The following is a 26,089-nucleotide window of genomic DNA, read 5'->3' on the forward strand; positions in this document are numbered from 1 at the left end:
CGGTGGCTGGGGCAAGGAAGAGAGGATCAGCAGCAGGGGCGTGGCCGGGTGGTCCCAGGCTGCAAGCTTCACCTCTGCCCCATTCCAGGGCCCGAGGACGTTCCTACCTCGATGCCTATTTTGTCTTCTCAAATGGGTCGGCCTTGACCCTTGACCAGCTGAGTGTGTGAGTGGGGTTGCCCTTGGGGTGGGCTGGAGGGTAAGCAAGAGGCCTGGGGGATGCCAATGTCCCTTGGGCCTGAGCGGAGCTTTGTGGCCAGGATGATCCGGAATGACCAGGACTCCCTGACGCAGCTGCTGCAGCTGGGGCTGGTGGTACTGGTGAGTGTTGGAGGGACAGAGGTAATGGGGGAGCAGGGAGGCGGGAGACTGACCCCACAGCCTCCTCCCATCACACTCCTTCTCTAGGGCTCCCAGGACAGCCTAGAATCGGAGTCTCCGGACACGCTCCGCAACGTCACCATAGGACTGGGAGTGGCTTTGCTGCTGGTCATCGTGATCTTTAGCACGATCATCATGTGTACCCAGAAGAGGTGCTGCTCCCATCACCCTCTGTGTCTCCAACCTCCCCTCCCTCACCACCCAAGATATCTAGGGGTAGAAAGACCTGGGGCTTAGGTGTCAGGTACATCTGTATTCAATCCACAGTGACTCCTTATGATCCCTTGGGTAGGTCATCTCCCCTCCCCAAGCCTCAGTTTCCTCATTTGCAGAATAGGCTTGATGCTAGATTCCCCAAAGCATTTCAGGGATCCATGTGCATCTCATACCAGCAGATATCTGGCATATGTTGTTGTTTAGTCACTCAGTCCTGTCTGACTCTCTGCGACCCCATGGACTGCAGCACCCCAGGCTTCCTTGTCCTTCACTATCTCCCAGAGTTTGTTCAAACTCATGTCCATTGAGTCGGTGATGCCATCCAACCATCTCATCCTCTGTTGCCTCCTCCTCCTGCCTTCAATCTTTCCCAGCATCAGGGTCTTTTCCAATGAGTCAGTTCTTTGCATCGGGTGGCCAAAGTATTGGAGCTCCAACAATCAGTCCTTCCAGAGTATTCAGGGTTGATTTTTCTTCGGATTGACTGATTTGATCTTCTTGGATTCCAAGACTCCCAAGAGTCTTCCCCAGAATCACAGTTCAAAAGCATCAATTATTTGGTGCTCAGCCTTCTTTATGGTCCAACTCTCACATCCATACATAACTACTGGAAAAACCATAGCTTTGACTACACAGACTTTTGTCAGTAAAGTGATGTCTCTGCTTTTTAATATGCTGTCTAGATTGGTCATAGCTTTTCTTCCAAGGAGCAAGCATCTTTTAATTTAATGGCTGTAGTCACTGTCCACAGTGATTTGGGAACCCAGGAAAATAAAATCTGTCACTCTTTCCACTTTTTCCCCATCTATTTGCCATGAAGTGATGGGACTGGATGCCTTGATCTTCATTCTTTGAACACTGAGTTTTAAGCCAGCTTTCTTTCACTCTCCTCTTTTTACCTTCATCAAGAGGCTCTTTAGTTCCTCTTCGCTTTCTGCCATTAGAGTGGTATCATCTGCATATCTGAAGTTGTTGATATTTCTCCCAGCAATCTTGACTCCAGCTTGTGAATCATCCAGCCTGGCATTTCACGTGATGTACTCTGCATATAAGTTAAATAAGCATAGTGACAATATACAGTCTTGATGTACTCCTTTCCCAATTTTGAACCAGTCCATTGTTCTAACTGTTCTAACTGTTGTTTCTTGACCTGCATATAGGTTTCTTAGGAGGCAGGTAAGGTGGTCTGGTATTCCCATCTCTTTAAGAATTTTCTGCAGTTTGTTGTGATCCATAGTCAAAGGCTTTAACCTAGTCAATGGGGCAGAAGTAGATGTTTTTCTGGAATTTCCTTGCTTTCTCTATGATCCAATGGATTATGGCAATTTGGTATCTGGCTCCTCTGCCTTTTCTAAAACCAGCTTGTACATTTGGAAGTTCTTGGTTCATATGCTTTTGAAGCCTAGTTTGAAGGATTTTGAGCATTAACCCTGCTAGCATGTGAAATGAGCACAATTGTACAGTAGTTTGAACATTCTTTGCTATTGCCTTGCTTTGGGATTGGAATGAAAACTGACCTTTTCCAGTATTGTGGCCACTTGTGGCTGAGTTTTCCAAATTTGCTAACATATTGAGTGCAGTACTTGAACAGCATCATCTTTTAGGATTTGAAATATCTCAGCTGGAATTCCATCACCTCCATTAGCTTTGTTCATAGTAATGCTTCCTAAGGCCCAATTGACATCACACTCCAGGATGTCTGGCTCTAGGTGAGTGATCTCATCATCGTGCTTATCCAGGTCATTGAGACCATTTTGTAGAGTTCTGTGTATTCTTGCCACCTCTTCTTAAACTCTTCTGTTTCTTTTAGGTCCTTGACATTTCTGTCCTTTATTTTGCCCATCTTTGCATGGAATGTTCCCTTGGTATCTCTAATTTTCTTGAAGAGATCTCTAATCTTTCCCATTCTACTGTTTTCCTCTATTTCTTTGTGTTGTTCACTTAGGAAGACTTTCTTATCTCTCCTTGCTATTCTCTGGAACTCTGCATTCAGATGGGTATATCCTTCCTTTTCTCCTTTGCCTTTTGCTTCTATTTTTTTCTCAGCTATTTGTTAGGCCTCCTGTCAATAACTTTGCCTTCTTGCATTTCTTTTTCTTGGGGATGGTTTTGGTCACTTCTTCCTGTACAGTGTTACAAATCTCCATCCATAGTTCTTCAGGCACTCTGTCTACCAGATCTAATCCCCTGAATCTGCTCATCACCTCCACTGTATCATCATAAGTGACTTGATTTAGGTCATATCTGAACGGTCTAGTGGTTTCCCCTACTTTCTTCAAGTTAAGCCTGAATTTTGCAATAAGGAGCCTATGATCTGAGCCACAGCTCCAGGTCTTGTTTTTGCTGACTGTAGAGAGCTTCTCCATCTTTCGTTGCAAAGAACATAATCAATCTGATTTTGGTATTGACCATCTGGTGATGTCCATGTGTAGAATCATCTCTTGGATGACTCTTGGGTTGTTGGAAAAGGGTGTTTGCTATGACCGGTGTGTTCTCTTGGCAAAACTTTGTTAGCCTTTGCCCTGCTTCATTTTGTATTCCAAGGCTGAACTTGCTTGTTTCTCCAGGTATCTCTTGACTTCATACTTTTGCATTCTAGTCCCCTATGATGAAAGGGACACCCCTTTTTGTTAGTTCTAGAAGGTCTTGTAGGTCTTTAGTGAACTGGTCAACTTCAGCTTCTGCGGCATTAGTGGTTGTGGTATAGACTTGGATTACTGTGATGTTGAATAGTTTGCTTTGGAAACAAACTGAGATCATTCTGTTTTTTTTTTTTTTTTTTTTTTTTTTAGATTTCATGCAAGTACTGCATTTTGAACTCTTTTGTTGACTATGAGGGCTATTGCATTTCTTCTAAGGGATTCTTGCCCTTATATATGACCATTCCTATCCATTTTAGTTCACTGATTCCTAAAATGTTGATGTTCACTCTTGCCATCTGCTTGACCACATCCATGGTCATGGACCTAACATTCCAGGTTCCTATGCAATATTGTTCTTTACAGCATTGGAGTTTACTTTCACCACCAGACACATCCACAGCTGAGTGCCAGTTGTGCTCTGGCCCAGCCTCTTCATTCTTTCTGGAGCTATTTCTTCACTTTTCCCTGGTAGCTTTCTGGACACCTACCAATCTGGTGGGGCTCATCTTCCAGTGTTATTCATATCTTTTTGTCTTTTCATACTATTCATGGGTTCTCAAGGCAAGAATACTGGGGTGGTTTGCCATTCTCTTCTCCAGTGAGCCATGTTTTGTTAGAACTTTCCACCATGACCCATCCATCTTGGGTGGCTCTGCAGAGCATGGCTCATAGTTTCACTGAGTTACACGAGGCTGTGATCCATGTGATCATTTTGGTTAGCTTTCTGTGATTATGGTTTTCATTCTGGAGGCTGTGGGACTATAGTTCTTGCTTTTTCTGTCTGCCCTCTGATGGAAGAAGGTAAGAGGCTTGTGCAAACTTTCTGATGGGAGGGACTGGCTGTGGGAAAAATTGGGTCTCCTCTGTTGGGCAGGGCCATGCTCAGTAAATCCTTAATCCAATTTTCTGCTGATGGCTGGGGTGCTCCCTTCCTGTTAGTTGTTTGGCCTGAGGTGGCCCAGTCCTGGAGTCTACAGGCTCTAAAGTGAAAGTGAAGTCACTCAGTTGTGTTTGACTCTTTGCAACCCCATGGCCTGTAGCCCACCAGGCTTCTCCATCCATGGGATTTTCCAGGCAAGAATACTGGAGTGGGTTACCATTTCCTTCTCCAGGAGATCTTCCCAACCCAGGGATTGAACCTGGGTCTCCCGCATTGTAGGCAGACGCTTTACCATCTGAGCCACAAGGGAACTCTAAGGCAAGGCTAAAAGCAAACTGCAGAAGGACTTATGCCAACATACCCCTCCTAGGATTGCTGCTGCCCGTGCCTGAGGGTGGCAGTGGGTTGGCAGTGGCCTGACTTGGGGACAGGGGCACTGGCTCATGCTATGCATTTAGTAAATGTTGCTTCTTTCACCCTTTCTAATACATATGGAGGCAGTAGCCATATCTGGGTGTGATTCTAGGCTTTGCCACTGATCAGCTGTGTGGTCTTCAGCAGTGATTTCCCTTCTGTGGTTCTTACCCTCTGTAAGATGGCGCTAACACTCCACCAGCCAGGTTGTGGTGAAATCACACTCTCAGGGCCTGTACTGGGCACACAGTAGGTGAACAGGGAAAGTAGTGACCTCCCCTTCCGGGTTCCCCATAGCTACCAGCGGAAGCTTCGGGCCATGAAAGCTGCCAAGGAGGCCCGGAAGACAGCGGTGGGGGTGATGCCCCCAGGCTCTGCCATCCCTGGAACTAACGTGTACAACACTGAGAGGTAAGTGGGGATCAAAGGGTGGGTAAGAGGCCCCATGGGGTGGTTAAGCCCATGGTTACTGGACTGGGCCTTCTCTCCAGGGCTAATCCCATGCTGAACCTCCCCGCCAAGGACCTGGGCTTTGAGTCCCAATCTTCCTCCAGCGACTTGGACCACATCAGGTGAGTAGTGCCCCTGACAGCCAGGCTGGTTGGTGGTAGTAGTCATGGTGTTGGAAAGGGTGATAGTGACAGTGATTGGTGTGGTGATGGATACGGTGGTAACGGTGGTAGTGGAAGTTGTTGGCCAGAGACAGGCTGGATTGGGCCTGCCAATCATCTGAGCTCCATCATCTCCCCTACAGCGTCAACTCCCTGGATGACAATTCTGTGGACCTGGAAAACAGCAGGCAGGAAATCAAGGCAAGATGGGGGATGAGTTGGTACCTGGGGCTTCTGACTTAGGGCTCTTCTCTGAAGAGGTGGGGATCAGGACAGAGCTCGAGGGACCTGCTGCTGACATGGGTGTGTCGCTGCACTCAGCCCTGGGAAATCCCACGGCTTTGGAAGGGGACCCAATCCTTATTCCTCTACTCATTCACTGTGACCCTGGGTGGGTGACATCTTCCCTCTGGTTCTCAGTTTTCTCATCTATAAATGGGGATCAGAACACCAACTATTCAAAACTGTTGTGAGGATGAAATAAGAGTGGGTATAGAAACCATCTGGCACAAAGCAAGTGTTCAGAAATCTGGTTCCTTCCCTTTATATCCTTTATATAAAAGCTGGTGGGGTGGGAAGAGGAGATCCGGAGATGAACATAATCCAACTGAAGAGCAAAGGTAGGCTCGAGTGAATAGCAGCGCTGTTGTTTGTTCAGTACGCTAGTTGGTTCGGTTAGATCAAGCATTTGCATAGCCTGGGCTGCTGACATGGGGAGCTCTTTAGATGTGAGTATATCAGGTCACAGCCCAGAGACTCTGATCAGCTACGGTGGGCCTGGGAAGCAAGGTGCTGCTAAAGCTCCTGGGATTCTAATGTGCAGGTGAATGAGAACCAGGCAACTGGGAAAGTAGATTAGAGGGCTGGGTGGGTGATGCGGCGCCAGAACCAGGAGCAGCTATCCTCTCCTTCCCACTTTGAAAACCACTACTGGAGTAGAAGCTCTAAGGCCCACTGACATTTGATAGTCTATGGTTTTGTGTGTGTGTGTGTGTGTGTGTGTGTAGGGATGGGTATCCACCCGCCATTCACCTTATCCATCCTACTTTGGGTCTTACCCTCAGCCTAGCCCTGCCCTCCTGGGGATCCACAGCCACCCTTCATGCTTCAGGACTTTCACTTTTAAAAAATATTTATTTAAAAAAAAAAAAAAAAATTTATTTATTTGTTATTGGCTGTGCTGGGGCTTCCCTGATAGCTGGTAAAGAATCCAGGCTGTGCTGGGTCTTTATTGCTGTGTGAGGGCTTTCTCTAGTTGTGGTGCATGGGCTTATCATTGTTGTAGCTTCTCTTGTTGTAAAGCACAGGCTCTAGGGCAAGCAGGCTTCAGTAGTTGCAGCACACAGACTCCATAGCTGCAGTTTGCGGGATCCAGAGTGCCGGCTCAGTAATCGTGGCGCGGGGGCTTAGTTGCCTCGAGACACATGGGATGTTCCTGGAGCAGAGATCAAACCTGATTTCCCTGCATTGGCAGGCAGACTGGGCTTCCCTGGTAGCTTGGATGGTAAAGCGTCTGCCTACAATGAGGGAGACCCGGGTTCGATCCCTGGGTCGGGAAGATCCCCTGGAGAAGGAAATGGCAACCCACTCCAGTATTCATGCCTGGAAAATTCCATGGACTGAGGAGCCTGGTGAGCCACAGTCCATGGGGTCGCAAAGAGTCGGACACGACTGAGTGACTTCTCTTCTTCTCTTCTTAATCACTGGACCACCAGGGAAGCCTCATGCTTCAGGCCTTATTTTCCCTTAAGGATCCCTTACTTGAAAAGATTTGGTCAACCAAAGCCTCTTACAGGTGTTAAAATATCAGAATGCTGCCCAAGGACCTGGCTGTCACTTGAAGGCTTCCAAATGGGCCCCCAAGGATGAAGGTGGTGGATGGGGGTTCAGGCTGCCAGGCAGTGCTGGAGGCCTCTGGATGGATGGCTCATCTCTGGGTTCGAGATGGTTTGGAGCAAAAACTCCAACTTAGGTGGAGGGAAACAGTCTTGTGGGCTGGAGCCGGCGACTGGGCAGGTGGTTCCTAACAGAGGCTAAGGTTGACCCTAGTGGAGGAGAATGGAGTGGGGAGGGGAGTAGAGTCAGAGACCCCAGCAGTGGGGCTGGACCTGTGGGTTGGGGAGGGCCAGGGAACTCCCAGAGAGTCTGGAGAGGGAGGAGGGCCAGAGCTCTGAGCGTCTTCAGGCCGGTAAAGAGCCAATCCTGCGAAGGCAGGGGCTGGGGTTGTTTCCGTGATCCTGCAGTGGAAGGTGGGCCTTGAGGTCTCCAAGTGCGGAATGCAGGTGGGGCCTTTTTCCAGAGACCCCTTGGGGCCGACTCACCTAAGCCTTCCATAAATGTTTGTGTGGAAGGTCTGAAAAACCTGAGGGCTCATCCAGTCTGAGTTTTTCAAGCCAACGAGGCCAGGGAGGGGTGCTGAACTGCCCAAGATCAAAAAGCTTGGGAGGCCAGGGCAGCCCAGAACCCAGGTCTCCTACCTCCCAGGCCAGGCTGCTTCCTGGGCTGCACTGTGCCAACTGTTCCCAATGGGGGTCTGTGTGGAGGGCTCTGGGGAGCATGGCAGACTGTTTAGTTCCTCCTGGGACCCCCTCAGATATTCCACTGTTTACCAGGGACCAGAACAACCCCAGTCTGGAAAAAGCCCTTAGTGAGGGTGGAGGTGGTGGCAGCGGTTGGGGCTTTGCTCCCATGGGTGTCTTCATGGTGGGGTAACTGAGCCTGGGGGCCTGGCTGGTCCACAAGAGGGATTCTTGTGAAGGTGTGAGTGTGACATGTCACATGGTGAGGGGGAAGAGGGAGGGCAGGAGACCAGTGAGTGTATGCTGTGATGGCCGGCAGGCAGGACCTGGGTGTGATGTATCCCTCTGGGATGGCAGAAGGACCTGCCAAATTCAGCCAGGGGCAGCGTGGAGCCATGGACAGGCCTTTAGAGTCAGCAAGACCAGTGGTCCAAACGTTGCTCTGCCCCTTCTGGGCCAGAGAGCCTTCCAAGCCTCAGTTTCCTCATCTGTAAACTGGGGGACATGATCCCTCCCTCAGGGAGTCCTGTGAGTACCTCAGGACGTGGGTGGCTGTGCCCAGCACCCACCGTGCATGCCATGAGGTACAGGTGGCAAGGACTGTGGCTGGACTGGCTCTCTGGTACAGGACACAGGGCCTGACATTACTCAGGACCTGGCAGGAGACCAAAATGCCGCCACGTCCGTGGGCAAGACAAAGGCTGGAGTAGACCCCTGAGGCCCGCCCCATCACCTGAACCCGTCTGCACCACTAGCAGTCATGGCTGCCTCTGGGACAGAGTCAGGAACTGAGACCCCAGCCAAGGAACCATCTGGTCGTGAGCTTGAAGGCCCATTCATTCTCCTAAGGACTGGGGAAATCACTCCATCTTGGCCCTGGCCTGACCCCTCCCCTCCCTCTTTCCACAGAAGGAGCCTCTGCACGGTCCCATGGGGCCAGATCCAGAGCCCTGGGACAGTGACCACTTCGGGAGGAAGGAGGGGCTGGTCTTCACCAACCTTGGCCTGGACACCACAGACCTGTGATGGGGGCGTAGCCACCAGACTCTGGCCACAGAGCTCCACAGGGCCCCCACTCTTCTGATCCACCCCCAAAGGGGCTTTGTTACGCCCAAATTACACCTACCCTTCCCTGATCATAATAAGATAAGCTGCTCCACCCCCGTCTGCTTGTAGCCAATCACAGCTGACAAGGGTTGGGGGAGTATTTTATTACCAATGTATTGTGACAGTTTGTAGCCAAAAACCGTGGCTGGAGGGTTGGGGGACAGGGGTACTGAGTGGTCACAAGGGGCTTGTGGGGCTCACGGCACTGGGGGACGAGGGACCGGAGAGGGTGGTCTTTTAGGGACTACGGTGGTTGTAGAGTGAGCTCTCCGTCGTGTCCCCAGCACCCAAGGCCAGCTGTCACCAGGCTGTGGGCCTCTGACCATGACCCTCCGGCGTTTCTGTGACTCTTGCAGCTGCACCCACAGGGCACTCCTGCAGCTGCCTTTGGCCTGTCTGGGAATTGTGGAGCGGTGTCCAGTGAGGGTGGGGATAGGGCCAGGTGAGGGGGAGACAGGAACTGGGGACAACTACCAGCATGCAAGAGATGCCCAGGCCATGGGGCCAGCCCGCCGCGTGGACACGCACTCGCATACACCCTGGGCTTGCACATCGGGGGTCTCACATGCCAATCCTCACATACTTGGGGCTTTTGTACACAGTTTCTCCCGTTCTGGGGACCTGGCTGCCTCTGGAGACCATAGCGCACCTGTCTGGACATCTCAGGAGCCTGCCCTAGCTCTCAAGGCTAGGTCCCCAGAGGGACTCTGAGCAGGTCCCCAGAGGTCGCCCAGTGTGGCCGGGAGAGGGTAGCGCTGAGGGCTATGAGGGGACGGTGGGGTGTCGGGGCTGGGTTCGTGGGCTCCTGACCACGAAGGAGCTGGGTAGAGGGTATTCATTGGTGTGTTCAGGAGGGGAAGGGGGCTGGAAAGACAGGATGAGAAGACCCTAGATGCTGCCCGCCCCTTGGAGGCCTGTCGCGCGTCGAGGGGATCCCTTCTAGGGGCCTGGGATCGAGAAGGGAGCCTGAGAAGGTTGGAAACCCGGGCGTACAAAAGGGGAGCCGATCACTCGGCCGTGGGCCCGGCTCGCGAGCAGCATCGCGGGCGCCGCACACTCTGCAGTAGCGCGCGGAAGAGGCCCGGCGGGCGCTTGGCGGCTCCCTCCGGAGGCGCGGTGCGGACGGAGCCCGCGCGGCCCGGGCCCGGGCGCGCAGCGGGAGGTGGCGGCGCGGGCGCCCCCTGGCGACCGTGCTCCTCGATCTGTCGCTCCAGATGCTTCTGGATGGCCATGCCCAGCACCTCCACCTCCATGGCGGCGCCGTACACCTCCCACGTCATGCCCTTTTCGTCCCAGCTCACGTCGCGCACCGGCTCGACCAACTCGGGGGGCGCCGAGGCGGCCGCCAGCGCGGAGCCCGGCCGCACCCGCACTTCGGGGAAGGCGGGCGGCGCGGCGGCCTGCGGTGTCATGGGCCCGGTGGCCACGGAGCGCGTCTCGGCGGCGCCCAGCGACACCTGCAGGCCCGCGTCCCGGCGAGAGGGCGGTCCGGGCGCGGGGCTGGGCGCGCGCGGCGCCCCCTGGAAGCTGAAGGCCGGGCCGCCCGCGCCGTCCTGCGGAGACATGGGGCTCACGGCCACCGACACGCAGGCCTGCGAGCCCGCCTGCGTGCCCGCGTCCTCGCGTGGCGGCGGGGCGTTCGCCTCCCACGACGGCGCCTTGGTGAAGTTGTCGCGAGTCCGCGGCCCGGGCGGCGGCGGCGCGACCGCCTCCAGGCCGGGGCTCCTCTCGGCCTTGGCAGCCGCCGGGTCCTTCCGGACGAGGCTGGAGGCCTCGGAGCTGGGCAGTGACGCTGGCTCCACGCGGCCCCCGCCGTCTGCGGGAGAAGGAGCGGAGTCACAGGGTTTGCCATCTGCCTGCCTGGAGGCCTTCTCCAGAGTCAGGCTGTCCCCCTTCCCCGAGGATGGGAGCTCCCCCTTTCTCGGAGGCACAGAGTCAGTCTTGTCCAGGGCTACAGGCGCCACCTTCCCAGAGGCAATAGAGCCTGCTGATTCTGAGGGTCCAGGATCCGGCTTCTCCGGGGCCAGTGGCTTCTCGGTCGGCGAAGATTTAGCCTCTGCTTTCCCTGGTGAGGCGGTGCCCTCCTGCCCACAGGGTGTGGTTTCCGCTTTGCCCTCGGACTTGGATTCTGCTTTCCCGGAGGCCCTGGGATCCACCTTCGTGGAGTTCATAGGATTGCCCTTCTCGAGGGGCAGAGCATCCACCGTTCCCTCTGGGACAGCTTCTGCCTTTCCCGAGGATGCCCAGACTGTTTTTCCTTGGCTCGTGGGGGCTACCCTTCCTGCGGACTCGGAGTCCATGTCTCCGGGGAGGACAGCTTCCGGCTTTCCCTTGCTCACAGGGTTCACTTTCCCCGAGATGGGGGGATCAGCCTTCCCCAAGGCTGGGGGACCCACCTTTCCAGGGGCCAGGGGACCTGACTTTTCCAAGGACAATGGGTCTGCTTTCCCCCTAGTCACTGCCTCAGCTTTTTCAGAGGAAGGAGGACCCACGGGACCAGAGGACGCAGAGTCAATCTCTCCTGATGATTCAGGATTCACTTTTCCAGGAGGTGATGTTTTTGTATTTCCCACAGAAATGGGATCCCCCTTTCTGGAGGACACTGGGTCCTCCTTTCTTGAGGATGTGGTTTCTGTCTTTCCCACTGACATCAGTTCTGCCTGCATGGGAGACAAGGGCTCTGGCTTTCCTGAGGACACAGGATCCACTTTTGCCAAAGAAACCGAACCCACTTCGCCTGCAGACACGGGGTCCATATTTTTCAAAGACGTGGGCTCCACCTGTCCAGCAGACATGGTTTTTGTCATTCCCACAGACATGGAGCCTTGCTTTTCTGAGGAGGCAGGGTCCATCTTTCCTAGGAACTGAGGGTCCTCTTTTGTGGAGGACATGATTTCTGCATTTACCATAGATGCAGGATCTGTCATCCCCAAGTGAGTAGGATCTGCCCTTCCTGATGGCCCCAGAGCCACTGTTCCAGGCATGATTTTGCCTGGTGACCCTGGAGTCAGCGTTTCCAAGGACACAGGATCCGCGTTTGCTGAGAACTCGAGATCTCTCTTTCCCAAGGCTACAAGATCTGTCTTTTCTGTAAATGCAGACCCCACCTCTTCTGAGGACACTCGAAGGTCTTTTCCTGAATACCTGGGCTCCTCCTTTCTTGGGAACACAGGATCCACTTTGCCCAAGGATCCAGGCTCCTCCTTCCTTAGGGACACTGTATCCATCTCGCTGGAGCACTGAGGATCTACCTTTCCCAAAGATCCAGGATCCTCTTTTCCTAGGGTCACGGGATCCTTACTTCCAGAAGCCACAGAATCCACTTCCCCTATGATTGCAGGCTCTGTCTTTCCTGTAAACATAGGATCTGCCATCCTCAAGGACCCAGCATCTTCCTTTCCTATGGAAATGGAATCTAGCTGTTTTGAAGACTTGGAATCCATATTCTCTAAGAACATTGGGTTTCTGTTCTCTGAGGGTGAAGGATCAGTTTTCACCGAGGACACAGGCTCTGGCCTCCCAGAGAAGGTGGTTTCTGGTGTTCCTGAGATCAAGGCTCCTTGTGTCCCTAATGTCTCCTTGGCGGCTACCTCCTGGGAAGGGATGCGGGTCTTGGAGGGGTAGGCCAGACTCCTGCCAGGGTCCGCAGAGCAGGATGCCCCTTCCCCAGCCCCGCTGGGGCTGCTGTGTCTGGAGGCCATGCTTGGGCTTTGGGCAGGGCTGTGCCTTGGGTGTGTGGGGATGGCCTTTTGCTGGGAGGGGCAGCAGTCCCTCATGGCCTGGCTCCCAGCCCCCAGGCTCCCATCCTGTGGGCAGCAGAAGGCTGTGGGCTGGGGTCCTGGGGGGCTGGAGTCCTTTCGAAGCAGCTGGAGCCAGGCTGGGTCTTCAGCACTGCCCAATTGCCCTCAAGACCATGCTTGGGCCCCAGGCGTCTGTCTGGTTCTGAAACACAGAAAGAGCAGACTCAGGCTCAGAGGAGACCCGGTGGGAGAAGCCTCTATCCAGGCACCTTCCCTCTCACTGTTCCTAACAGCCGGGCCTTCTTCACATTCTCTAACTTTGTCTGATCCCCTCCTGTCCATAGGGTCTGGGCTAATAAATGAACCCAACCATACCATTTCCCTGTTTCACTGCTCCCACTGGCCCTCTGGATAAAGGCCAGGCTTCCTAAAAGGGCATTCAAGGCCCTTCACAACTTGGCCACAATCTAACTTTTTACCCCTCCCTTTTCAGCCCCCCCCCCCCGCCCCCATGCAACATGCTATCTAGAAGTTATGCTGTTTTTCTTTAGGCCATGGGTCACAAATTCTGATGCCATAGGGGCCAGGTAGGTAATCTAATTGAAGGAAGCAGACTGGGTCCTAAACAGTAGGGAGTGTTCAGGACTAAGGCAAACTGGAGAGCACATGCCCTGTCTAAAGAGCGGACCATACTCCGTTAGCCAAGTACTGTCCTGGAGAAATGCATCCTGGTAGTATCAGTCAGAAGTGGGAAATATAGAAGTTTAATGTAAAATATCCCAATTAATTCAAGATTTAAAAAATATGGTATGTGGGCCAAAGTATGTCTGTGGATCACCAGTTTATATCTGTGTAGGCCCTGGGGAGATGGGAATGGTTTACGGTTGAGGAAAGAGCATAGTCTGAAATGTGTGTTTTCAAAGATTGCTTAGGGGTGGTGTGGAGGCTGGAGAGGAGGGGTTGGCCAATCATTTATTCAACCTCTCATGCATCCTGCTTTTCATTCGTTTACGCAGCCCTTTCTCTGTGATGGCCTAGATAAGAGACAGTACAGCGAAGGTGGTGGGGATGAAGAGTTGGCAGCTTTGAGAGGTCCAAGGGAAACTGACAGGAACCAACTGGATGTAAGAGGTGATCGTGGGGGTGGTCTGCAGGATTCTGGCTGGGGTTGGGGGGTGCTGGGCAAGACATATGGGGAATGGGAGAGTTGCATTTTGGACAAACTGAGTGTGTGGTACCTGGGGTACACCCAGGGAAAGGATCTGGCAGGTGGCTGGATCAGCATGCAACTCAGCAGCCAAGGCAAGCAGCGCTCTGATTCCCCCAGACCTCTTCCTCCCCACATCACCAAAGTCACGTTATAGTGCTCAGGCCAAGATCCCTCGACCTCTTCTCAAACCCTCCAGCCCAACATCCGAGCAAAACATAATGGATCTACCTTCAAAAGAAATCCAGAATTTGGCAACTATCCTGAGCCAAACCCACACCATCTCTGACTGGAATTATCCTTGCTTTATCCTTCACCCTATTTGTTTATTCTCAACACAGCAGCCAGAGGGATCTTAGTAAAATTCAAGGCAGACCTCCTTTGCCCAGAACCATATAGTGTCTCTCCATTTCATGCAATGTAAAAGTGTTAGTCACTCAGCTGTGTCCAACTCTGCGACCCCACAGACTGTAGCCTGCCAGGCTCTTCTGTCCATGGAATTCTCCAGGCAAGAATACGGGAGTGGGTAGCCATTCCCTTCTCCAGGGGATCTTCCCGACCCAGGGATCGAATCTGGATCTCCCAATTTACAGGCAGATTCTTTACCATCTGTGTCACCAGGGAAACTCCTCACCATAGCCCATAAGTTCCTGTATTTTCTGGCCCTGTCACAGCTCTTGGTCTTGTCTCCTATGGCTCTCCCCTGATTACCCCACTTCAGCGACCCGTCTGCCCTGTTGGTCCCTGAACCCACTACCGTGGGGCCTTTGCACTGGCTGTCTCCTCTCTGCCTGAAATGCTTTCGCTCCCAACATCTGCATCTCCCTGAAGCTTTCCCTGACACATCCAGGATAAAGCAGCCTCCTTCCCAACACTGGCTGATGCTCTCCTTCCCCCTTGCCTTGCTCCGTTTTTCTTTCTGCTACCTGTCTTCATCCTCAAATTGCATATGCTTGTTTATTGCTCATGATGTGTCTCTCCCATGAGAATGTCCGCTCCAGGAGTGTGGGGACTTTGCCATGTTAACTGATGTAGTCTCAGGGTTGAGCACAATGACTGGCACATGGTAAGCAAGCGGTTTCCAATACATGTTTGTTAAATAAATGACTGAATGCCCTTTCTATGACGTTGGTCCCACCATGCCACTCTTGGCTCAAAGCCCTCCTTGCTCTTTTAGGGGAAATAAATTGGCTGCAATCTTTTTGGAAGGACATTTATCAATATCAGACTAATGGTGCATGAGAACATAGCTGGTAATGAGAAGGAAACCAGGAAGTGGGTTTGTAAAATGTGGGACAAACATATGGGAAACCCTCCACCCTCCACAGCTGTCAGAATGGGTAGAGTGATGAGGAAAGATGCTCAAGGTAAGTTAAGGAAAAAAACCAGGGGACAGCATGGTGAGTGGGTTCCTATGAGTGTAGGCAAGGGAAAGGACAGGTACACATCTGTAGGTTTATTTATAAAGAGAAAATTTCTGGAAGGAAACCCATGAAACTTTTAGCAGTGATTGCCTTTGGGAAGCGAGACCAGAGATATCTGGAGGTAGAAGAAACTGTTTTATTAATGCTGCTTTGCAATGCTTGAATTTTGATTATGTGTGCATGTATTATTTAAAAAAAAAAACAGGGAAAAAGAAACTTTTAATGACTTCTTTAAAATCTTTAGGGTCACGTCCAACTCTTTAATATGCTTCTAAGCCCCTGTGTATTTACTCAGTTGGTGGGCTTTATCTTTCATTATGCACTGTATGCCCCACAGCATGTGTACACACACACACACACACAAAACTGCTTTGGGTTCAACCAGGGGTTCACATTCTCTCTCATCTTGGCCTCTACAACTTTCCTGCTTGGCTTTTAGTAAACCATCAGTTCTCAGTTTAAACGCCTCCTCCAATGACCCTTCTTTGCCTACCATCTTCCTCCGGGTTCCCGTGGCCTCTTGTTCTACTCCTAACCAGACTCTTGTCATTCTGCCTATAGCCCTTTACACCTCTGGATCCCCACCTAGCCCTCAGGTGCCTGGATGGGGATTCAGCTGCTATTGTTCACCACTGGGTCCCCCAAGCTTTGGGCTTATGGGACTTGGGGGTGAGGATTTCACCAAAATGGGGGGATGGGAGGAGAAGCAGTCTTGCAGAGGATGGTGGGGGACTGGGTTTTGGGAAATTTAACTGGGGTGTCTGTGGGCCTTATAGGGGAGATATCCAGGAGGCTTCTGGGAGACAGGTTTGAAACACAGGAGAGGTCAGCTGCAATTCTTTGGATCTGGTTTTCATCAGCATAAAAACAGCTGTATGGGGAGCTTGGGGCTTCCCGGGTGGCTCAGTGGTAAAGAATCTGCCTGCCAACGCAGGAGAAGTGGTTTGATCCCTGGGTTTAATCCCAGGGAAGATCCCCTGGAGAAGGAAATGGCAACCCACTCCAGAATTCTTGCCTGGGAAATCCCATTGTCAGAGGAGCCTGGTGGGCTATAGTCTATGGGGTCCCAAAAGAGTCGAAAATGACTTAGTGACTAAACACCACAACAAAATAGGGAGCTTGGGCTGGAACTGGAAGGAGTTGCCAAGGGCTATAGGAGGTGTGCTGTGAGTTCTCACCAACCTTCTTTTCACCCCTGGTAGCCCAGCTCCAGGGTCCTCTCACACCAGCCCCTCCATCAGGCTCCCTCCTCCAGGTGAGGCATGGGCCAGAAGTCAGGACAGCTCCCCAACTTACCAGCTTCCTGATTTTTTAATCAGCTCTATGACCTTAGGCAAGTCCCTCCTCCTCACTGGGGACCCTAACAAACCTACTCCCTGCTCCCCCAGGGCTGCAGGGAGAATTAAAGAAGATGAAGGGTGTGCACGTCCCTGCTACTTTAGGGCTGGGCTGTGTACATGCGAGGCCTGTTTTTATCTACTCAGGCTGTCAGAGCCCAGCTGTGCTCCCAGGAGGGGGCAGGGGAGGGAGGGCCAGCAACACAGGCACAAACTGGCAAAACCTCGCCCTTGGACATGCCTGATTAACTTGGAGTGCTTAAAAATTTTTTTTAAAGTTACTGATCAACATTTAAAAATTAGAAGAGTTCATGTGAAAATCAGATTTCCAGCTCCTCTTGGAAAACTAAGATTTGGCAGTCTGAGTGTGCTTCCTTCATAGCAGCAGTGAGCATCCTTAGATGGATCCAATTAGCCACCATCTCTACCCCTCCCAGTGGTGTCCTGGGCACTGAAGTTGACTGCCTGCTGCCACTGATCACTGATTTGCACCACCACTTTTCTTATAGCAGCCCCTTATGGGTGTTATCCACCTGGTCTGTAGCTACCTGAGTTCTGATTCTTGATCTAGATGCCAAGAAGGTGGGAGGTGACCTTGCACACATGGAGTTCTTACAAAACTTATTATGTGCAAATCCTGTACACCTTCTGGGCAGATGCTCTGGTCTTATTTTCCAGAGAAGGAAACTGAGGTTCGAAGAGGCAGGCATGGCCAAGCTGGCAACATGCCCTTTCTGAAAGTTCCATAAGAGGCTACCTTCTTAGTTCTCAGCCCCCAATTCTCTGATGTGGGATAAGGTCCAAGTTGGGACAAAGAGCCTGACCACATAGTTAGAAAGATGTGGGGTCAAGCCCCAGCCTAGTCATTGACTTGTTACATGACTCTGGGTGAGTTTTTCCACACTCTGAACCTCAGTTTCCCAATCTTTCAAATGGGGGAGATGCATGCATGCTAAGTCACTTCAGTCATGTCCAACTCTTTGCAATCCTATGGACTGTAGACTGCCAGGCTCCTCTGTCAGTGGTATTCTCCAGGCAAGAATGCTCGAGTGGGTTGCCATGCCCTTCTCCAGGGGATCTTCCTGACCCAGGAATTGAACCCATGTTTCTTACGTCTCCTGCATTAGCAAGTGGGTTCTTTACTACTAGCATCACCTGGGAAGCTACAAATGGGGAGAGGATGTAGTTATACTAGTAGAACTGGCTGAGGCCTGGGTTTACAATCTACTAGGATACCATTCCTAGAGGCTCTATGGCTTGCAGTTGTGCTAGGCTTTACCCAGCTCTCAAGAAAGCCTTGGTATTCTCAAGTCACTTCTCCAAAAGGCAACCCACACCTGGGGTCTCATATTCTTGCCTCCCATTCCCCACTGGACCCAGCTCTATCATTCTCCCACTGTGTGCTCAGCCCTGGGTCCAGCATTCTCAGGCTTGTTTTTGCATCTGGACTCCACAACAGTCTCATGAGGGGGGCATTATCATCCCATTTCACAGATGAGGATGCTGAGGTCAGAGGCAGAAAAGACTTGACCAAGGGCACACAGCTGGGAGAGGGTGGGGCTCTGATTCAAAGCCTATTTTGTCTGAATCCAAACCCTGGTTCTTCCTACTCATATCAGCCAAGATCTTGGACACTGATGCATGGCTCTTAAAACCCCTTTATGCTCTTCAGGGTCATGCCAAGGGTCCTCCCAGTCCCCTGGATCTAACAGGCAACAGCACAAGGAGGTGTCTAGGAGAGGAAGCAAGAATGTCTTCTGTGTGAACCCACTTGTGGGCACACCCTTTGGGCAGACGATCCTGCACACTTCTGCCTCCCGATGGAGGTAAAAGGTTGAAATGACCCCCAGTTGTGTGGGCTGGCTCACCCAGCGTGCAGCGGAGCACGTAGATGGCTTGTCGACATCTGCGCCAGCTTAGGCCAGCCTGGGGAGCCAGAGTCTGGCTCCTGCGTTTTGCTCAAGAAGTCAGTGTGCACATGTGCAGTCGGTATGTGCAGAATGCCCTATGTATTTGTGTCTCCTGGTGGCCATTTGGACCCTGTGGGTATACACATTCATGGCCACCTGGCCTCAGAGCCTCATTCATGAGAGAGCTGGCTGGTATGTGCACAAGCGTTGTTGTGCCCTGCTCCTAGGCAGAGAGGCCCCTGTGAATGCTCACTCAGGCTGAGACCTGGCCAGCCTGTTATTTCCCCTTTAGGATTTCTTCCAGAATTGGAGCCAGGACTGCCAGGAACCTGCAGTCACCTTTTCCCATGGTGATAAGATTGACAAAGGCTTGTGGTACTTCAGCAGGTGTGTGTGTGTGTATGTGTGACAGTCTAGGTGTGCCGTACCTCACCCTCTCATCCCCTTGTCTTCTACAACCCTCAGAGCAGTAAAGCGTCCTGCCTGGGGCTGGATGGGAGAAGGAGTCTAGCAAAGGGTGATATCCAGTCTTCCAGAAACAGCCTTCAGGGCAGCTGTCCATCCACTCACAGGAGGGCAAGAGTGGACATGCAGGAGTTGAGGGGTGGAGAGCAAGTTAAAAGTGTGTGATGGAGTGTGTGACACACCTACTCCAGGGTCTGGGGCAACGTGAGGGACACCATGATGTGCAGGTGTGAACAGGCACAAGCAGGCCAGAGCAGGGTGGCTGCGAGTGCGTTGTGATGGGGACTATTGCTGAGTTGAGTGTGTGCTATGATAGGCGATGGCTGATGTGAGTGCGTAGCAATGCCTGGGTGTGTACGCAAAGATGTACTGGGTGGGTGCACAGGTGGCCATGTGTATGAGTCTGATGGAATGATCAAGGACCATAGTGTGTGTAGACCTGTGGCCTCGAGTGGTGAGCGTGTGACAGTATATGTGGTGGACCCCCAGAGTGTGTGCCACACCGGGCGTGCGACAGCGAGTGTGCTTGATGGTGCCAATAGAGCCACTCGATCGCAGAGCTCGCTCCATGGGGAAAATGAATCAACGCGGGCGGACCCCTTCCCCGCGGTGGCGGGAAGCGCCCCCTCCCTCACCACGGTGCCAAACAAAGCAGCCGTCAGAGGCGAGGCCAGGCGCGGGGCCGGGGTCTTACACACAGGGCGGGCTAGCCCGCAGGGCCCCTCGGGTGCTCGGCCAGGACTGCGGACCCGCCCCCGCCCCGCCCCGCCCCAGAGAGGAACCTGGAAATGGACACCCGCCGCCCCAGTAGCGCGCGTACCTTCACCCAGGCGCACGCCAGACACACGCCGCGCGCTGTGCCCAAACCCCGCCACCGAGGCGGTTCGAGGACCCTGGACAGCGGCTCTGGGGCTGCCGCGAGCGGCAGAAGGGGGTCGACACCGCCCGTTTGGAGCGAGCAGCAGATGCAGGAGCGACGCTTACCGGGCTCTGTCGCCGTTCCGTCTCCTCGGCGCGCTGCGCTCTGGCTCCCGCCACCGCCACCGCCGCTGCCCGAGCTGCCTCGGCTGCCTCCGGCCGGGCTGGCGGGCGGACCCGCGGACTCGGCGCTGCCGTCCCCCCGCGCCAGCTCCGCGCTCCCACCCCGCGCCCCGCCCCGGGCATGCGCGCTAGCTGACTGGCGGCCTCAGAACCCGGGAGGGGGCGGTACCGGCAGGGAAGCAGGGGCCCAAAGGAGGGAGGGGCGCCCCTCTTCCGCAGCCCCTCACTGCGACCGCTAGGCTCCTAGGTTCCCCGCCCTCCTCGACCCGGTTAGCGTTTCACAGACTGGAGACCGAGGGGGCGGAGAGGCTGCCTATTTGCTGCGCGCCTGCTGAGGGCGGGGCACGCTGTCACTCAGATCTCACTCAATCCAGCCCCGCGAACGCCCTCTGCTTGTTTCACCGAGGAAAAAACTGGGGCCCAGAGAGGGGAGGCCACTTGTCCAAGGATACTCGGCCTCTGAATAGAGACCCTGGTCTGCGCCATGGCCGAGCTGCCCCTGCGCGGAATTTCCCGCCTCCGCCCTGGCCGCACTTCCGGCCTTCTCCCACACCCCCACCTCGCCCCGCCCCCGTCCCCTTTGTCTCGCCGCCACCCACGCTCCCCGGAGTGGAGGGACCTGCGTAGTTGCGGGAGGAGGGAGAGAGCCTTCGATTTCCCCGCTACCGTCCTCCCTAGCCAGGGTGCCCGCCCACCTAGTCTGTGCAAGCCGGGTTTTCCTCCACCCTCCAGCAAATCATTTCACCTTTCAGAGTCTCAATTTCTCCATCTGTAAGATGGGACTAACATGAATCACCTTACAGTGAGTAGTCTTGGAAGGATGAAGGAGCCTGAAGTAGGTGTTCAGAGGCTTTTAGCTGAATTTGAATTGCCAAGGACAGGAGGACTTGCTGCCCACCTCGCCTCGACGTTTCTCAGCAGAGAAATAGTCCCCTCCCCTTTGATTTCCCAGAAGGGGAAAAATAAGTCTTTAATTGCCAAAAGGTGATAAAATCCTCCATGTGTACTGTAAAACCACCTACTAAAAGTGGTAGCAACTAACGTTAATATGCTTATTTAGGGGCAGTGTTTTTATGGTAAAGCCTGCAGTTGAAGTAACCAGTAACGTTACCTTGTTTTCAGATTTCATCTAATTTCCATTTCCAGTCACTTATAAGCAAGTTCATGTGAATGTATTATATCCCGTTTATCAGATAAGAAAACAGATACTAGTGCTAGGTCACTCCTTTGTTAGTAATGAAGCTAACTCCTGAAACTTCAGGCTTCACCTTTACTTTCTATTCCTCTGACTTACGTGGTGAGCCACAAGTCACTGTGATCGTTAAAAGAAAAAAATTTTTAAAAAATCTGGATGACACACATACAAAACAAAACAGAAACCTATCGGACTGACGTCTTCAGCCAGCATCCCAGGGAGGCAGAAAATTGAGAGTGCCCAACCAACTTTCAGTACCACGGACAGCACCAAGGAGCGCATCAAGGAACCAGCGTCTTTAGCCCTGAAAATTGCTGATTTCCCCCAAAAGCATTTCGCTTCACAGTTTACAAACTCTATTCTACACTCATCGTTTCATTTTATTTTCCCTGCAGCCCTTCAAGGTATACATCGTTGGCCTCATGATACACACGAAGACACCAAGCTTTGGGTAGGTTCACAAGACATAAGCAGAGGCAGGAACGTGGCTGTGATCTAAAAAGCACTCCCACCCCACCCCCCCGGGGTGGGGAGGGGACAGGGCGAGAGTGGATGAGAGCAGGATCAGGGCATGAGTGAGGAGGCCGTAGCAGGTGAGAGGTAATGATGCCTGAACCACTGGAATGGAGAGTAGGGGCCAGATTTGATAATTATTTAGGGGTAAAGTCAACAGGTCTTGGTCATGTGGTGAATGCGAGTGTGAGAGGATTCTACTGCCTCTCTGAGGGCTTGCCTTGGGGAGCCAAATGGATGGAGAATCTGATGAACCCTGGGGAAAGAAGGGGCTTGTGAAACAGCTCCACTGAGACATCTGAGTCCAAAACTGAGCTCTGAAGTAGCCAAGGCTGGAGACAGGGCAGGGAACTGGTGTTGGAAGTCATGAGAGGTGTGGTGGGACACCAGGGGAAAGTATAGACCAAATAGGGTGAGACAAGTTACCCTAGGCCCACTCCGAGGAACACCAACATTAAGGGGAAAGGAGGCTGCAAAGAATGAGAGAGAGTAGTATGAGAAAACCCAGAAAAAACCCAGGAGAGTGTGATGTCTCAGAAGCCAAGGGGAGAGAACATTCTAGAAGGATGTCAGGGTCAACTGCATCAGGAAGACAAGATACAGCCTGAGAGATATCCTCTGGACTTGAAAAAAAGAAAATGGAAATTTGATGAAAGCACAGTCAGTGGAGTGGTGGGGGTGGAAGCCAGACTGGGGAGGTGGGGCAGGTACTGATGAATTAATGGAACCAAGAAAGTGGAAGAGGACAAGTAGATGACTCTCCAAAGTTTGGGCTTAGAGCAAGAAAGGAGATTTGATAGTCTCTCCAGGGCACTGGAGGTATTTAAGTCCTGATGGGGCGGGGGGGGGGGGGGGGAGCAGTAAAGAGGGAAGGGGAGATGCCAAGAAAGGAGATCATAATGGCTGGGTCCAGATGCTCAGTGTGGAAGGATAGGATGGGATCCAGCACCCTGGGGCGGCTCACAGACCCTGAAATGAAGCTTGAGGAAATGTGGTTTATTTGGCAAGTGCAGGGACACCAGCAGGTGAGTGGGAAGGTGACCCAGGCAGAGAAGGCATCCAATGAGAGGTGGTTATCAAGCCAGCTACCACGGTGGGTGATTGAGGCTTAATCCTGCAGGAAGTCTTGAGAAATGGGGTAAATGCACATCTAGAATTCCTCTGGTAAAGAGCAAGGGAGCTTGTGTATTTATATCCCAGTATCTGGCAGACATTGGGGTAGAGCCGGCCCATGGGCTGTGTGTTAATTCCCAGGCACTTCTAGCCCACAGTGCAGGTAGACAAAGTGGTTTCCACAGACTGATACAGTTCTTTGACAAAGAGGCAGAAAAACATCTACTTCTGCTTTGTTGATTACTCTAGAGCCTTTTTTTTTTTTTTTAAACACTAGAGCCTTTTACTGTGTGGATCACAATAAACTGTGGAAAATTCTTAAAGAGATGGGAATACCAGACCACCTTACCTGCCTCCTGAGAAACCTGTATGCAGGTCAAGAAGCAACTGTTAGAACCAGACATAGAACAATGGACTGGTTTCAAATTGGGAAAGGAGTACATCAAGATTGTATATTGTCACCCTGCTTATTTAACTTATATGCAGAGTACATCATGTGAACTGCTGGGCTGGATGAATCACAAGCTGGAATCAAGATTGCCAGGAGAAATATCAATAATCTCAGATGCCATTCTAATGGCAGAAAGTGAAGAGGAACTAAAGAGGCTCTTGAGGAGGGTGAAAAAGGAGAGTGAAAAAGCTGGCTTAAAACTCAACATTCAAAAAACTATGATCATGATATCTGGCCCCATCACTTTATGGCAAATAGATGGGGAAACAATGGAAACAGTGGCAGATTTTATTTTCTTGGGTTACAAAATCACTGAGGAAAGTGACTACAGCCATGAAATTAAAAGATGCTTGCTTCTTTGAAGGAAAGCTATGAAAAAACTAGATAGTGTATTAAAAAACAGAGACATAACTTTGCTGACAAAGGTCCATATAGTCAAAGCTATTATTTTTCCAGTAGTCATGTATGGATGTGAGAGTTGGACCATAAAGAAGGCTGAATGCCAAAGAATTGATGCTTTCGAATTGTGGTACTGGGGAAGACTCTTCAGAGTCCCTTGGACTGCAAGGAGATCAAACCAGTCAATCCTAAAGGAACTCAATCCTGAATATTCATTGGAAGGACTAATGCAGAAGCTGAAGCTCCAATACTTTGGCCACCTGATGCAAAGAACCAGCTTACTGGAAAAGAGTCTGATGCTGGGAAAGCATCAGAAGGCAAAAGAAGGGGGCAACAGAGGATGAGATGGTTAGATAGCATCAACAATTCAGTGCACATAAATTTGAGCAACTGCTGGGAGATAGTGAAGGTCAGGGAAGCCTAGCAAGCTGAAGTCCATGGGGTTGCAAAGAGTCAGACACAATTTAGTGACTGAACAATCACCTGGCTGTTGGGAGTCTGACTGGTGGGCACAGAGATAGTAAAATCACCAGAGGAGATGTGGACAGAGCTCCGGCCATGTCTGCTACATGGGCACAGTCAGGGCCTCTTTCCATCTGTGCCCTTTGCCACTCTCCAACAACTCTTGTTCCATGAGGACTTGTTGATAAATACATGTTTAAAAATGAAAATTTCCAGACAACAGAACAAAACACTTGCCAAGGTAGAGTGAAAGGTCAAAAAGGACATAGACGTAAGCAGTGTAGATTTGGATCCTGACTTTGCCAGTTACTAGCTGTGTGGCCTTGACTGAGAGCTCTCTAGGCCTCAGCTTCATCATGTGTAATTCTTGCTTCTCAGAGCTCTGAGGAGGATGAAGGCAGGAAGAGTTCCTCAAGCACCAAGCATAGTGTAACACTCCTGGTGGATGCCAGGGTATGGCAAGCCCAGCACTCTGTACCCTTATTGACCACAGCACCTCTGTTTCCCTTGGGGACCCACCTCCTCACTGCAGTCCATGCAGTGGAGTGGGATGGGCCCCACTGCCATCTTTAGGGGTGGGCAGTGACCCCGTCCTGGCCAATCAGTGTGTGGTGATTAGTTCCATGGATGGAGGCAGAGCAGAGGATCATAGCCAGGGCAACCAGTCTCCCACGTCCCTGGAGCTTTAGGGGTTGCTAAATAGGTGGTGTGTCTGCCTGGAGCTACTGAGGGTCGTCTCTGTCCCCACGTGGAGAGTCTGCCTGGGCCCGGATTGTGGCTTGTCTTGGGGTTCAGGTTCATCCTGTGACAACCAACATGGTCACCCACACCCAGGTGAGTGTGTGTGTATGTGAATCTTGGGTTGGTCTGCCTCTGGGAAGCCACACACACTCGTGCACACCAGAAGATAAACAAGTGCCTGCAGTTCTTTGGCTGGCGCCCAGGCCGGGGGTGGAATAAACAATCCCAGTGACTTTCTGAAAAGCAAGCGTGTGTGGCAACAGGCGCCATGGAGACAAGCAGACTGTACCAGAGCATGGGCAGCAGCCACCCCCCTGATACCACCCCTGTGCACACACACACGCACATACACAAGCACCTCCCATGTTCAGATCATGTTTGTATCCACTCCATCACGCACAGTCCTGCTTCCACACCCAGGCACACCACCCTTGGGATCTGCCCCCATTTCAGTTTTGCTAGAGGCTAAAGGCTTTTGGAGAAGGAAATGGCAACCCACTCCAGTATTCTTGCCTGGAAAATCCCATGGACAGAGGAGCCTGTTAGGCTACCGTCCATGGGATTGCAAAGAGTCGGACACGACTGACCGACTTCACTTTCAAAGGCTTTTGAGAAGGTCTGAGATTTCTAATACAATAGCACCCACGGTTCCTCACCCCCTTCTGGACACTGGTCCTGATGTAGACCAAATTTTAGCAAATCACAGCCTCTAGGGAAGTGTGTGTGTGGTGGGGGTGGGGGGGAGATGGAAACAGAGAGAGATGGAAGAGGAGAGAGGTGGGGGAGGGGGACAGGATCACACAGCAGGCAATACTATATAAACCCAACTTCCTAGAAAGTTCTTCTCTTTGCTTCAGAGATGCACACTCAACAGACATGCACCTGCTCCTTCAAGGAACACTCACCTAGCCACCCTCCTCCAGGCTTGTATGGACACAACACTGGGTACAAACATTCACATATGTATCGGTCCTCATATATGCAGGGGAGTTAACCCAGAATCCTCCAGGTGATGATGGTGGTGGCGTACAATTTACTGACTGCCTAAGTGTTTTACAGTCATCATCTCCTTATACTTAAGCCTTAAGAAAAACCATCTGAGATTGATATCATTGCAATTCTCATCTCATAGCTGAGGAAACAGAAGTTCAGAGAAGTTAGGTAACTTTCCAGGGTTACAAAGTTAGAAAGTGACAAAGTTAGGAGCCAAAATCCTGCCCACGCTATGAGACTGTCTTAATTCAGTCAGATAGACATGCAACACGCACGTGTACACAGGTGTACACACACACACAAACCCTGCCTCCTTAGTTAGTGCAGG

The 26,089-nt window shown here is 52.0% G+C and overlaps 2 protein-coding genes across 2 annotated transcripts in view; one reads left to right on the top strand and one right to left on the bottom strand.

Annotated features, from left to right (window-relative positions):
* The window catches only part of CDHR2 (cadherin related family member 2), a 50,327-nt gene extending 41,500 nt beyond the window's left edge, over nucleotides 1-8,827 (top strand). Inside the window, exons 26-32 of the mRNA XM_043912339.1 lie at nucleotides 89-166; nucleotides 261-321; nucleotides 409-533; nucleotides 4,831-4,944; nucleotides 5,025-5,105; nucleotides 5,288-5,345; nucleotides 8,573-8,827. Coding sequence (XP_043768274.1) covers nucleotides 89-166; nucleotides 261-321; nucleotides 409-533; nucleotides 4,831-4,944; nucleotides 5,025-5,105; nucleotides 5,288-5,345; nucleotides 8,573-8,689 — 634 coding nt within the window. The 3' untranslated portion in view covers nucleotides 8,690-8,827. The remainder of the gene's footprint in view (nucleotides 1-88; nucleotides 167-260; nucleotides 322-408; nucleotides 534-4,830; nucleotides 4,945-5,024; nucleotides 5,106-5,287; nucleotides 5,346-8,572) is intronic.
* A 29-nt stretch (nucleotides 8,828-8,856) lies between these two features.
* GPRIN1 (G protein regulated inducer of neurite outgrowth 1) lies at nucleotides 8,857-20,401 on the bottom strand. The gene is made up of 2 exons (XM_043912340.1): nucleotides 19,838-20,401; nucleotides 8,857-12,712 (listed from the first exon to the last, which is right to left on the bottom strand). The coding sequence occupies exon 2, from the start codon at nucleotides 12,544-12,546 to the stop codon at nucleotides 9,778-9,780; it is 2,769 nt and encodes a 922-aa protein (XP_043768275.1). The 5' UTR covers nucleotides 12,547-12,712; nucleotides 19,838-20,401; the 3' UTR covers nucleotides 8,857-9,777.
* Between the last annotated feature and the right edge of the window lie 5,688 nt (nucleotides 20,402-26,089).

Source organism: Cervus elaphus, chromosome 9, assembly GCF_910594005.1.
Source record: "Cervus elaphus chromosome 9, mCerEla1.1, whole genome shotgun sequence".
Taxonomy (NCBI): Eukaryota; Metazoa; Chordata; class Mammalia; order Artiodactyla; family Cervidae; genus Cervus; species Cervus elaphus.